Source organism: Microtus pennsylvanicus, chromosome 2, assembly GCF_037038515.1.
Source record: "Microtus pennsylvanicus isolate mMicPen1 chromosome 2, mMicPen1.hap1, whole genome shotgun sequence".
Classification (NCBI taxonomy): domain Eukaryota; kingdom Metazoa; phylum Chordata; class Mammalia; order Rodentia; family Cricetidae; genus Microtus; species Microtus pennsylvanicus.
Window position 1 is genome coordinate 8,763,185 of NC_134580.1, and position 12,922 is coordinate 8,776,106.

The following is a 12,922-nucleotide window of genomic DNA, read 5'->3' on the forward strand; positions in this document are numbered from 1 at the left end:
ACTCCTGACCTTCCTCTTCCTTCCTAGGGAGTGTGACCCTTAAGCCCTGGTCCCCCGGCCTCTCTTCATCCTCCTCCTCCGACAGTGTGTGGCCTTTGGGAAAGCCGGAAGGCCTCCTGGCCCGGGGCTGTGGCCTGGACCTCCTCAATAGGTAGGCAGTTCTCCAGGATGGTGGAGTAGGGTTTGCACGTCACCACACGGCTGCAGAGGGTCCCGGGCTTAGCAGGGAGACAGCCGGCCACACCTCTACTTCAGGCATGTTTCAACAGTGAGGTCTTCAAACATGGCAACTCTGGGATTCTGTGCTCTGTGAGCCCCAGCTGCTTGCATCTCCCTGGGCCTCAGTTTCCTTACACGGCTAAAGGCAACAATGATCTCTTCTGCATGTGGGCGTCTGGAAACTTCTGGCTCATTTGAGAGCTCTGCCGGGCCCAGTATTTGCTGCTCATGCCACCCTCACTCCAGCTTCCTCCTTGCTAGTCATCCCTGCCCTGAACTCTGTGGGCAGTACCCAGCTGAGCCACCGAGCCACTTAGGATGGCCAGGGCTGGGGCCACCACGGGAGCCCCCGTAGCTGTTGTGGCCACAAACCCAAAACAGAAGTTACAAAACATTAGGGCAGGATGCCCCTGACAATGACCCACTCTGTCCATGGTGGAAGGAGCCCCTCCTCTACCTCCTCAGGGCCACATGACCTTTGAACTCAGAGCTGCTGGGGGAAGTAAGGAAAGGTTGGCCAGGGAAGGGCCTGGAGTCAGTGAACTGGAGGGAAGAAGGGAAGATGGAAGGTGAAAGGTCAGGCCAGATGAGTCCCAACGGGCTCCATGACTCAGGCTGAGGACATGTGGATTTTGGCTTGTGTGAATTAGATGCCTGGGAGGGTTTGGCTGCTGGTGAGTGCCAGGGCAGCTGCTAGCTGCTGCACTCCTGGGACTAGGTGTTTTTTGTTGTTTGCTTTGTTTTGTTTTGTTTTGTTTTTGTTTTTCAAGACAGGGTTTCTCTGTATAGCCTGGACTGTTCTGGAACTTGCTGTGTAGACCTGGCTGGTCTTGAATTTGTCCAGGATCATAGAGCAGAAAAGTACAAGGGCCATCTTCAGGGACCCCATCACACTCGGGTTCTGGGACAGCCTTAGGAAACACTGAATGCCAGTCAGTGTGAGATGGGGTTCGGGGCAGGGAAATGAATCTCAAGTCAGACAGATCAAGACAGAGCTGGACCAGAGGCCTTCTGCCTCCTAGAGGCAGCTTGGCCAAGCCTCCAGCACCCCACCCACCTACCGCCACCCCCTGCTCCTGTTGCAGTCCCAATCCGGCAGTGGGCCCAGTGTGACATTGTCTCAGCCTGTGCAGGATGTGCTTATGGGGGAAGGGGCGGAGGTCCCTCCCTTCCTGCCTGCTGTAGCCCTTCCTCCAGCCTGGCTTGCAGCGGCTTCTGGCTGTCGTCCAGGGGGCGCCAGGATGCAGGACCAGGAGCAAGGCTCTGGTTCGCCCCTCCTGGGCTTGGGCTGTCTGTAATCACCAAGGTCACCCCTGCTGCCCCTGCTGTTCTGGGAAGGCAGGAGTTGAAGGAAGAACACAGACTGAGCTGGACTCAGGGGTGGCTGAAAGAGGAAGGGGGACAGGCCCTTCCCTAACTCCAGGCCAGGGTCACCACTTAGGTCCCAGGATGGGATTAAGGTGGGGGAGAGCAGGCTTGAGTTCAGATCTTGCTGTTTAATGCTACCCTGGGAGCTTGGGCAGGCCGCTTAATTTCTGAGCGCCTCAGTGTCCTGTGTGGTGTGGATTCACGACAGGGCCTCTCTCTCTCAACAACAAAAATGTTGTTGTTTTCACGGTTCCTGATTTGAACAGAACCTGGCTTATTCTTGGGTATTCTGGCTACTGCTATGGCTTTGGAGAACCCGTGTGTGTGTGTGTGTGTGTACACGTGTATGTACGAGTGTGAACATGTACGCGTGCACACAAGCAAACGTGGTCTGTGGGAGTGTATGCATGCACGGGTGTGCTGTCATGGGTGTGCAGGTGTGGTGACCAGAGTTGACATTAGTGACTTTCTGCATGGCTGTCTACCTTAATTCCCTGCCCTTGGGGCTCACTGTTTCGTCTAGACCAGCTGCTACCCAGTAAGCTCTCGGGATCCTTCTGCCTCTGCTTCTCCAGTGCTGTGCCGGGCTTTCATGTGGGTACTAGGCATCCCAACTCAGGTCCTGCTGCTTATGCAGCAAGCACTTTATTTACTGAGATATCTCCCAAGGCCAGAACCCGCTCAGGATCTGTTCTAAGTCCAAAGCCACCGGAGGCTGGTATAGTTTGGGCACACCTGCATTCTGTCTGTGATGCTCGTGTTGGGCGTCATACACATAGTTCTGTCACTCCTGCAGCCTCTCCGCTCCTCTGTTAGGGCACAGGACAGGGCAGGGCAGGGACAGCAGGCAGTCAGGCACTGGGGTGGGTGGAGCAGAGCTAGAAGATGACAATAGATGGCAGTGTGGGGGGAGGTGGCAGGGAGGAGTTCCAAGAATGGTGGGAGAGCGGTAGAGAAAGTTGGTCTGCCGTCTTTCAGCAGAACCCTGCAACTGTCTATACTCACTCATGTGGTCTTAGAGACCTCTAGAACCTTCTGACCACACACAGAGAAAGTTCTAACAGTCTTTGTCCACGTCCACTACCCACGGCTTGGGCCACCATTGGTAAGTGGTAACTGCTTTGTACCCGACATTTCCCACATCTCTAACATGGTTGTGGTGTTGCTACCTCCCAGAGGGTTATCAGGAGCCCTCAGCCCCAGCATCCCAGATTCCTGACTGATGGAAATCAGTTGCATACACAGCCTGGAGATCGTCCCACAGTGCTTGAGACAGGGACACTCACAGGCAGTTACCACTCATGGCTGGCAGAAATGGCAGGTGGGGCTAGGAGCCCTTCTCGGAGTTGGAGAGCCCCTGTCCTTCCCAGGCCCCAGTGCCTTAGTCTCAGCCAGGGTCAGGGTCAACTGGTCTCTCCAGCTCTCTCCCCCTCCTCTGAATCTGCCAAGGTCCCAAACAAGAGGATCTCTGCACTGTTCCCACCCAGCCCTAGGGCGTTCCCAGAACTCCAAGTGCTCAGAGCAGGCTGCTTGCTCCTGGAGTTCAGAGAAGTTGCACGGTCCTTTGGGGATGCTGGGAGGGGTGGTTGTCCACAGTGTTCCTGAGTCTTTAGGTCGTGGGGAGCACAGGGACACGAGAGGAATCTGAGAGCAGCTGTTCTGGTGCAGTTATGAATGATAACTGTAGTCTGGATTTGCAACAGTTGGGGAAATTGGGCCAATGGGATTGTCCTCAGTCCTGTCTGACGACAGGAAGTTGCCAAGGTATTTTTTTGTTATTATATTTTGCTTATTTATTATGTGTGCTTATGTGTGTGTGCCCATGTGTGTATGTATGCACGTGTGTGTGCATGCATTCGTGTGCTCGTGCATGTGCATGTGTTATATGTATGTAGATATGCACGCGTGTGTGTTGTATGTGTGTAGGTGTGTGTGGTGTGTGTGCGATAGAGCATTCGTGGAGGTTAGAGGAGGTTGTGGGATTTGTTCTTTTTTTTTTTATCTTGTGGGTTCCAGAAATGGAACTGAGGCCACCAGACTTGACAGCAGGCACCTTTGCCTGCGGAGCCATTTCATCAGCCTGGCCAGAGTTTTTTGAGCGCTTGCAGTCTTAAGGATATAGATGCTGACACTGTGCTGAGGGCACGCTGAATTTCCACTTGTGGCTGGACATGTCAGATGAGCTGGCGTTGAGGGCTGGGACACAGGCATCGGTGGCGTCAGGCCATACTGTTTCCCTCTATGGCGCTCTCCCCTCTTGGCTTTTCTGACCTTATACCTTGGTAAGAAAAGCCTGGGAAGAACCTGAAATCAACGGCTCATGAGACAGTGGTCCTGGCTTGGGGCTGTGGCTCCGCTGACAGAGGACTTGCCTAGCATGCACAGAGCCCAGCGCTGTATGAACCAGATATGGTGATGGACACCTGTAATCCCAGCACTTGGGAGGTGGAGGCAGGAGGATCAGAAGTTCAGGGTCATCCTCAGCTACATAGAGAGCCAGCCTGGGATACCTGAGACCCTGTCTAAGAGAGATGGAGTATGTCCTATTTGCTTGAGAGGAGGCAGGCTTGCATTTTGTATTCAGTTCTGCTAAGACCAGAATTGGTTGGGCCGGAGAATTCCTCAGCCTACTGTGGCTTCACAGCTGCTTGCCTTGTCTGTCCTTCATCTCACGCCACGGGGCAGAGGGACACCATTGGCATCCTCATTTCATGGACGAGCAGCTGGTTCATTCTTGTGAGTCCAGGATGAGCTTGTCACCTACATAGTTTACACTCTGTGCAACCGGGTTACAAAAAAATGCCAGAAAAAAAATCCCATAATGTTTTAAGTAATTTATGATGTTGTGTTGGGATGTACTGATTGCTGTCCTGGGTGGCCTGTGTGCTATGAGTTGGACAGGCTTAGTAGAGTCTTCCAGAATATTTTGCTCTGACTGCTGGTTGGACAAGTGTCAGAGTTCCCCATTCTAGGCCTCCACGAGGCAGGACAGGCCCCATGGGCCTGGCTTTCTCATTTGACTGAGGGGACAGCTGCAGGGGGCAATGTCAGTGCTGTTAAGTAAAGTAGGCTCTGCTGGAGGAGAAGCTGCTCCTCTGCAACTGGCCTAGCCTTAGCCTCATGGAAGAGACCTGGGGCTAGTTTGTCTGAGCCCTACTGGTTCTCATCCAGGGATGGCAGGACTCTGCCTCATGGGGATCCCAGCATTTCTTTGGCTTCATAGTAGCCCCAATTGTGTCACGGTATCGGGTGGACAGATGCCTTCCTGTGGCTCAGACAGTTGGCTGGTTCCAGCTGATTTTCCTGGGAACCATTGCTTGGATTCTTCTTCTTCTCCTCCTCCTCCTCCTTCTCTTTCTTCTCCTCCTTCTCCTGCTTTTTTTTTTTTTTTTGATTTTTGAGACAGGGGTTCTCTGTAGTTTTTGGTGCCTATCCTTGTAGACCAAGCTGGCCTCAAACACACAGAGATCTGCCTGCCTCTGCCTCCCAAGTGCTGGGATTAAAGGCGGGTGCCACCACCGCCTGGCATTGCTAGGGATTCTGAGTTGGTAATCAAAGTACAAAGCTGGGGTGCTGGTGGGGAGCACGTGGGGCACCTGGACTATCTTGCTGCCTCTGCTGCTGCTGTTGGTATTGAACCGCCTATAGATCCTGTGTTCTGTGCCCAAGCCTCCCATCACCCTGGAGCCCCGACTCTTCTCATTTGTCACTGTACGGCTGTTCCTCACTGAGAGGGGACCCAGATGTATCTTCCCCTGGGACTTCTTCCTACCCTCTGCTCCCCCTGCAGCTGCTTTCAGATTAGATTCCAAACCTGCCACCCTCCTTGGTCTGTAAGCAAGACAGGCTCTGGTTCTTCATCCTAGGTGTGTTAGACATCAGTCTGGGAATTAGGGGTACAGGCTGGGTTCCACAGGTGTCTGGGCCTGAAGGGTTCTAAAGAGAAAATGCAAAACCTGACAGGGTGCTGCTGGAGTAGGCTTGAAACTGGGGTAGGGGTGGGGCCGGGTGGGTGTGTGGGTTTGTCTGGGAGGGAGAGGCTGTGTCTGACTTGAGCTTTGGAGCAGCAGCAGTACGACCAACCAGGCTGGGGAGGGGGGAAAGGTGAGGGCACTTTTCAGGGGCACTGGCCCTGCGTGAGACTCGTGGCCTGTTTCAGGCAGCAGAATCCTGGCTGCTTTTCAGGTAGTGTTACAGCCCTGACTGGACTCTTCTTCCCATGTTCTTCCCCTTTCTCTAAGGTCTCTGGCCATCCGAGTCTCAGGTTGGAGTCCTTCTGGGGGCCTGGAGCCCCAGGATAAGAGTCCAGATAGTCTGCCAGTCCTTGGGGACAGATGGTCTGGGGCCGTGGTGCGAAGGGTGCTGTCGGGACCTGGTTCGGCCAGGACAGAACAGAAAGAGGTGAGGTCCCTCTCTCTGAGTCGGGGAAGAGAATCCTGTCTAAAAAGGATAGATGTTGGTTGGTGGAGCAGCATCCGTGGGTGGGGCTCCTGGGACTGACGGAAGTAGAACTGCTGTGCCCTCAGCCTGCCGTGACTAGCATCTATTTCGGTAGAGTGGGAGGTGGGGCAGGATGACAGACAGCATCTTGACAGAGCCACATCCCTAAAAATCACTCCCTGCTTGCTTGGGTTGTTCAGCCAAGGGCAGAAGGCACTGGCCTGGAGGGGGCAGGCCTGGACGCTGGGGCCCAGCAGAGGACCTTGCCCTGGAACCAGGGCTCTACACTCCCCTTCCTGCTGGACTCAAAGGGTAAGCCTGGTCTGTGGGTGGACCTGTTGGACTCAGGGACCCAGGCAGTGGGGCTCCTTCAGTCGAGGATGGGGGTAGCAGTAGAAGGGCCCAGCAGCGGATGCAGAAGTCCACGTCTGGTGTCCCACAGGGCTGTGGCCTCCTTTTTGTGTGTTCCCGTGTCCTTTCTCTGTGTTCACTAGGTCCTAACTATGAAAGCAGCGCTGCATTAAGAGTCCAGAGATCTGGCTTTGAGTCTGGCACTGTTTGTTAGGGACTGGGGGGCTCTGAGCAAATCCCTTACTCGTCTTCACCTAAGCTCCCCACTTGAAAATGGTCCTCGCAGCCCTATAGAGGGTTATATCACTGGCCAGCAAGGTTCCTTGAAACCAGTCCCTGGGCTCACTGGCCTCCTATGTCCTCCCTGTTCTGCCCAAATCCAGCCTGTCAGTCCTTCCATGAGGCCCTGGATGCCTGGGCAAAGGGACCGGGTACAGAGCCCTTCTACATTCGAGCCAACCTCTCCCTGCCCGAGCGGCCAGACCCCCACGCCCTTTGTGTGAAAGCTCAAGAGATCCTGCGGCTGGTGGACCCCGCATACAAGCGGAGGCAGGAATGGTTCTGCACTCGGGTTGACCCCCTCACCTTACGGGACCTGGACCGGGGCACTGTGCCCAATTATCAGAGGTGACACTGGAGGCCTGGGATAGGGACCCATGAGATCTGGTGCGGGGATGTATTCCTCTTTCCCCTGGACTCCCTCACTGCCTTCTGGGACAGGATGAGTTGGAGGAGGAGTTGGGGCTTGTTTTTCTCTTCAAATGTGTGACCTAACTTCCTCCTGCAGGGCGCAGCAGCTTCTAGAAGGCCAGGAAAAATGCCTGCTCTCCAGCAGGCACCGAAGTCCTCGAAGCAACGTAAGCAGGGATGGCGGGCAGAGAGAGGCATTGACAATCGACCAGTAGGATGGTGTCCAGAGGGAGGGGTAGGCTGAGTATTCTTAGCCTTCTTGAGGAAAGAGCAGGGGTGGGACTACGTTACGATGTCAGCAGGATTTGATTGACTTACTAGGCACCTAGGAAACAGACGGCATTAGTTTCCTCGAGCGGGGCGGTGGAGAAATGAACTGTAATGGGATGTGCCCTGGGCTCAGGAGTGTGGCTCGTACACTGTGGGCCCGAGAACAGCCATGTGCTCAGTCCCTGGGCCGGGTCACCCCTGTGCCCATAGCAAAGTGAGTTTCCCTGAGTAGGTTCCCAGGAGACCCCTTTGCCGGAGAGTTGGCAGGGAGTGTGTGTAGCAGGTAGACTGAAGAGCCTGTAGCTACGGGGTTGCCTCTGCTGCTACCAGAGGTTGTTCTTCCTGCCTCCTGGATAGCAAGCAGCGTCTAGGAGTCTCCACATATCTGGGGCCTAGGGCCCACCCCCTGTGTTTGCTCCATAGCTGTCTGGCTTGAGCTAAATAGTGTGGGTGTCATTGATTTTCCTACCCAAGGTCTTGCTGCTTGTTCACTGGAGGAACTAGCTAGGGGCTGGGCTGGGCTGGGCTGGGCTGGGCCTGGGGGGAGACTTATGTGCTGGACCTATTGAGCCTGGACAGCAAGTGGCAGGAAGACCCCCCTTGGGATGGGCACCCTCCTTGGGATGGACTGCTTTGTGTGACGATCTTCCTTCTTGTGCTCCTAGCTGAAGAAACGAGCCCTGGGGCTGGTGAGGCCCAAGCCTGCAGGGGGCGCTGCAGGAGACTCGCCCGAACAGCTATCAGCAGAACCCTGCTCAGGTGAATCTGAGGGCATGGGGAACAAGCCCCACTGCTCAAGTGTCCAGTGCGTCTCTGAGCGGAGGCTGGTTTAGAGGTGGGGACAGTCTTGAGGGACAAGACCCCTGATGGGATGGATTGAAGGTAGCTGGTTGGCAGGTGCTGGGATGTGTATCTGATGAGGGTTAATATCTGCACCACCTATCACAACAACAGGGGCTGGGGAGGAGCTGGGTGAGGAAGAGGCACTTCTGAGGGGCAGCCGAGGCTAGGGAACACTTTGGCAGAGAGGCCCTTTCTACCAGAGCCTCCAAGGCTTGACGGGAGCCCACTGCTGAAACAAGAGCACAGCTCAGGCAGAGGCTGGATTCTACCCAGGCCCTCAGGCAATACTTATGTCACTACTGGGAGGATGTGGCCTTTGCCCTGGGATGTGTTGGGAAGTCAGTGGCGCGGCACATTGAAAGCAGGGAGTCACGTGATCTGGTTGGCTTTTGGAAGCCTCTCCCTAAGTGCTGAGCGGGGAGTGGCCTGTAGGGGGCAGATCTGAGACAGGATCAGAAAGCCGCCTTCTGCAAGAGTCCCAGCTTGTGTGTGTGTGTGTGTGTGTGTGTGTGTGTGTGTGTGTGTGTGTGTCTGTGTGAGCACAGCAGGACTCTGGAAGGGAAACTCGGTGGCAGAAGATGATGTTGGTTTTAAGTATCCCGTGGAGCCCTTCATCTCTTCCACTCCCCTCTCCTCTGCAGAGCTAGAGCGAAGCCTTAAACCCTACAGTCTGGTGCGGCCACTATTGGTGTCTGCCCTGCGGCCTGTGGTGCTCCTGCCTGAGTGCCTGGCACCCCGGCTCATCCGCAACCTGCTGGATCTGCCCAGCTCCAGGCTAGATTTCCAAGTGTGTCCTGCAGGTGAGTCTGCCACCTGGGTGGTTGGGTGGAGGGGCGCTGGGTGGCACTGGACGGCCGAGCCTATGGCCCCTCGTCTTGCACGTCCTTGTTCTCAGCAGAAAGTTTCTCTGGAGAGGAACAGTGCGCATCCTCAGCTCCTGGAGCCCCCAAGGCCTGGCCTGCCACCCCCGGGCTGGGCAGCAGGATCCGTGCCATCCAGGAGTCTGTTGGGAAGGTAGGTGCTGCAGGGTGCTAGGCTAGAATGCCATTTGGGACCCAGAACCAGCATCTGCACTATCTCTCGGGCTCTTCAGTGTCTTCCCTGTCATGACTGGGTTGGGACCATGACTCTTGTGGTCACTCTGAGGTGTGGGCTGGTATTTCTTCCCTGAATATCCCTATTTCTGATCTTCCACTGTCCTGCTTGCTGGCTGGGGCTGCGGGAGGTCACTGATGGGGGAGTGGCAGTTGAGATCTAGGTCCCTCATGACCCTGGGTCTCCAGTCTGCTTTGGTCCTTTGCTGATGAAGTAGGACTTTCTCCTGGGAGGTGGTGACAGGGTGGGTCAGCGGGAGGGGGGGTGTCCCAGGAGTAAACTGTCTGTCTGTCTGTCCGAGAAGAAGCACTGTCTGTTGGAGCTGGGTGCACGGGGCGTGCGGGAGTTGGTGCAGAGCGAGGTCTACCCCATCGTCATTCATGTGGAGGTGACTGAAAAGAATGTCCGTGAGATCAGGTGAGTGGTGGCCACAGTGGGTGCTCCCTGTGGAAGCCTCTGTCTGCAGCTTTCTGTCACCTGCCTGTCCATCTGTGTGTGCATGCTTGTGTTATGTATGTGTATTGTGTATTAGAGAGGGTTAGCTCTGTAACACAGGTAGGTCTGTATTTTGTGTATCATGTGCATGTATGTATCATAGGTGTATGTACTATGTATCTCAGATATGCAAGTTATCATATGTGCGTTGCATGTGTATCATATGTATCATGTATGTATACGTTCCAGATTATTGTATCCCAGTGTATTATTTATTTATTATATATTTATATTTATTTATATCATGCTTTCAAGTGTATCTTGTCTATGTATTATGCAGGTCATGTCATATGTATAACCCTCATGCCCTCATGCCAAGTGTACAGCAGGCTTGCCACACATAATATACATTATGTATTATATACACATCATGTGTCATATGTATATTGTGCTTTTGTTGAATTGTCTGTGTTGTAGCTGTGTGTATTGTGTATCAGCATGTATTGGTGTGTCATATGTTGTCTTTTATATATGTGTGCATATAATATGTATTATGTGTCTATGTCATATATGTATCATAGTATGCGCACATGTGTGTGTGTGTGTGTGTGTGTGAGCACGTGCACATGTACAACCTGCTCTGACTGCCATCCTCCTCTGCAGGGGCCTGCTGGGCCGTCCAGGCTGGCGGGATTCAGAGCTGCTTCGTCAGTGCCGGGGCTCAGAACAATGGCTCTGGGGACTGCCATGTTCCTGGGTGCAGGTGCCTGCTCATGCATGGGGCCATGCAGAAGAGCTGGCCAAGGTGGTGCGTGGCCGCATCTTGCAGGAACAGGCTCGCCTTGTGTGGGTGGAGCGAGGCAGCAGCCGAGGGGGCAGCGGCAGCAGCAGTGAGGCCTGAGGACCATCCTATGGCCAGGACTCTTCCAGACCTCTTCCATCCAATGCCTGGGCCTCCTCCACCCAGTGCCTGGACACTCCCCATTCATGCCTGGTTTCACCTGTGCTGAAGAGACTGCTGGTGGATGCGACGCTGTGTCTGCAGTGGAGTCAGACTTCCCACTTGGGGCCTTCCTTGTCCCGTGGATGCTCCAGCGTGGGACCTCGGTCCCAGACTCTGATCAGAGTCAGCCACTGGTTTTGCACAGGCTGTGGGGGTCCACAGGGCAGACCTTGCACCTGCCCCTGACTTGCTGCTCTGTCTCCTCACTGGCTCCCCGTATCCCTGTGTTTACCCCAAGGTTTCTGTTTGTGGGCCTTACGTGTGTGCCTGGGCCCTCTCCTTTTTTTTTTTTTTTTTTGAGACAGGGTTTCTCTGTGGTTTTGGAGGCTGTCCTGGAACTAGCTCTTGTAGACCAGGCTGGTCTCGAACTCACAGAGATCCGCCTGCCTCTCTGGGCCCTCTCCTTACACATGCGCCCTGGAATAGAGTTCTCACACCGTGGTCCAACTTTGCACACTAATGGCCTCATGGATCTCTGATTCTGTCCCTCCACCTGGGTGCCCAAGGCCCCCGGGGTCCTCAGCCTGCTCTGCCACCATCATGTGGCCGCCACAGTCCACATCAGTTTTTGTGTGTACTGTCATGAGATACTATGGCTGCCCTGGTCCGCTTGAACCCTTATGTCTCTGTGTCATCTCTCCTTGTGTGTAAACGTCACACCGTCCCTGTGACACAGGGCACTAACAAATGTGTGTTCTGCGCAGCACACCAGGATATGTTCTCTTGGCCGGCTTCCTGTTCCCCACCTGCCTCTAGGAGGCCAGGGTGGCGGTGCTGCTAGGCCGGCCGCCCGAATGTCCGGCTTGTGGGTGACTCCCAGGCCCGTTCACGCAAGCTGCATATAATGAATCATTAAAGTTTGTCATAGAAGTTGGTGGCCTTCTGCTTGCTTCTGTCCCTGGCCTGGGGCCCCTGCCCAACCCCTCCCCTTCTCTCCATCCCCATCGCGGGCAGATTCCACCTTTCAGGTCCCTGCCAGCTTGCTGGGTTGGTGGGCAGGGTCACATTACCCTTGACTCCTCCCAGAGAACGCAGCCATCTGTGCAGGAGTCACCTCACCTGCCACAGTGCCAGGTGGGGGCCCTCGGCCCTGCCCTGCCCCGTCCACAGTGTCCTCCGGAGCAGGTCACTGAAGCCAGCAGGAGTGAGTGGCTTAAGGAGGCTGTCCAGGAGACCCAGAGCTCATCGTGGGTGTGTGGATGGCCCTGACAGAGCTCCGGCAGAGTGAGGATGGTCACCTCTAGGAGGAGCAGTCCTGGCAGACTGACTGGCTTTGAGGGCTAGGATTTCACTTACAAAACTGTTCATTGCGTGAGCATCCGGGAGCAAGTGTGCGTGCAGCGTATCACTTGCAGGAGCTACTTCTCCCCTTTTGTCATATGGGTCCTGGGGCTCAAACGTGGGCCATCAGCCTGTCAGTGGGCTGCTTTACCCTCCAAGCCTTTCACCTGCCCTGAGATTGCTTCAAGGGCTTTGCTGTGGTAACGCACACCTGGGCGGAGGTCAGAGGGCAACTTTCAGGAATGGGCATTTGCGTGTACCTGGGAATTGAACTCAGGTCCTCAGCTTGTGTGGCAAGCGCCCTTGCCCGCTGAACCATCTTGCCAGCCCTCACCATCATTTTATAAATGGCAGAAGTATCTTGTCTAATGCCGCCCAGCCAGGGAGTGGTCCTGTCTGGGATCTAAACCCAGGACCAAGCCTATGCCTTTCCCTGGTGGCACTTTGAGGAGGTGGGTTGTGAAGGGGACAGGCAGGGGCTGACTTGCCTTCATTGTCCTAGTGCAGGCTGAGATCCAGTCACAGCCACCAAGGACTTTCCTGTGCTTAATTAACAAGAATTGATTGAGCGCCTAGTGCGTGCCAGGCACCGTACTGGGCTCTGGATTGTCAACAAAAGGGAAGAACCCCTCTGACCCAGCAGTCTCACGAGTAAGACAATAAATATGTAAAATACGCTGTGCAGATGAAAGAGAGAAAGGAGAGAAGGGTCTAGGCTTCCCCAAGAAAGGAGGATTGTTTAAATGCAGTAGACAGGGAAAGCCTCATGGCGGAAATAATGTTTGTGTAAAGACTAAAAGAAAGCAAGAAGTGATGATCTCTAGGGAGCGTGGTATGGTGGGCACAGTCCTGCGGCACATATAGGCCTGATGTGTGGTGGGTGATGCCAACGGCAGGCAGGAGGGAAAGTGAGCCAGGACCCAAGGC

At 54.8% G+C, this 12,922-nt stretch overlaps 1 protein-coding gene across 8 annotated transcripts in view; it reads left to right on the forward strand.

The window, feature by feature from the left end:
- Card10 (caspase recruitment domain family member 10) overlaps positions 1–11,582 on the forward strand; it is a 29,443-nt gene extending 17,861 nt beyond the window's left edge. For 5 of the 8 annotated variants that reach the window (XM_075959943.1, XM_075959944.1, XM_075959936.1 and 2 more), the window contains exons 12-21: positions 28–151; positions 5,829–5,988; positions 6,228–6,339; positions 6,762–7,005; positions 7,166–7,235; positions 8,004–8,097; positions 8,823–8,981; positions 9,077–9,195; positions 9,581–9,693; positions 10,375–10,761. In XM_075959943.1, coding sequence (XP_075816058.1) covers positions 28–151; positions 5,829–5,988; positions 6,228–6,339; positions 6,762–7,005; positions 7,166–7,235; positions 8,004–8,097; positions 8,823–8,981; positions 9,077–9,195; positions 9,581–9,693; positions 10,375–10,612 — 1,433 coding nt within the window. In that variant the 3' untranslated portion in view covers positions 10,613–10,761. Of the gene's footprint in view, positions 1–27; positions 152–5,828; positions 5,989–6,227; positions 6,340–6,761; positions 7,006–7,165; positions 7,236–8,003; positions 8,098–8,822; positions 8,982–9,076; positions 9,196–9,580; positions 9,694–10,374 lie in introns of all 8 variants that reach the window. The other 3 variants (XM_075959937.1, XM_075959940.1, XM_075959942.1) reach the window with 1 other exon arrangement.
- Positions 11,583–12,922: the final 1,340 nt, after the last annotated feature.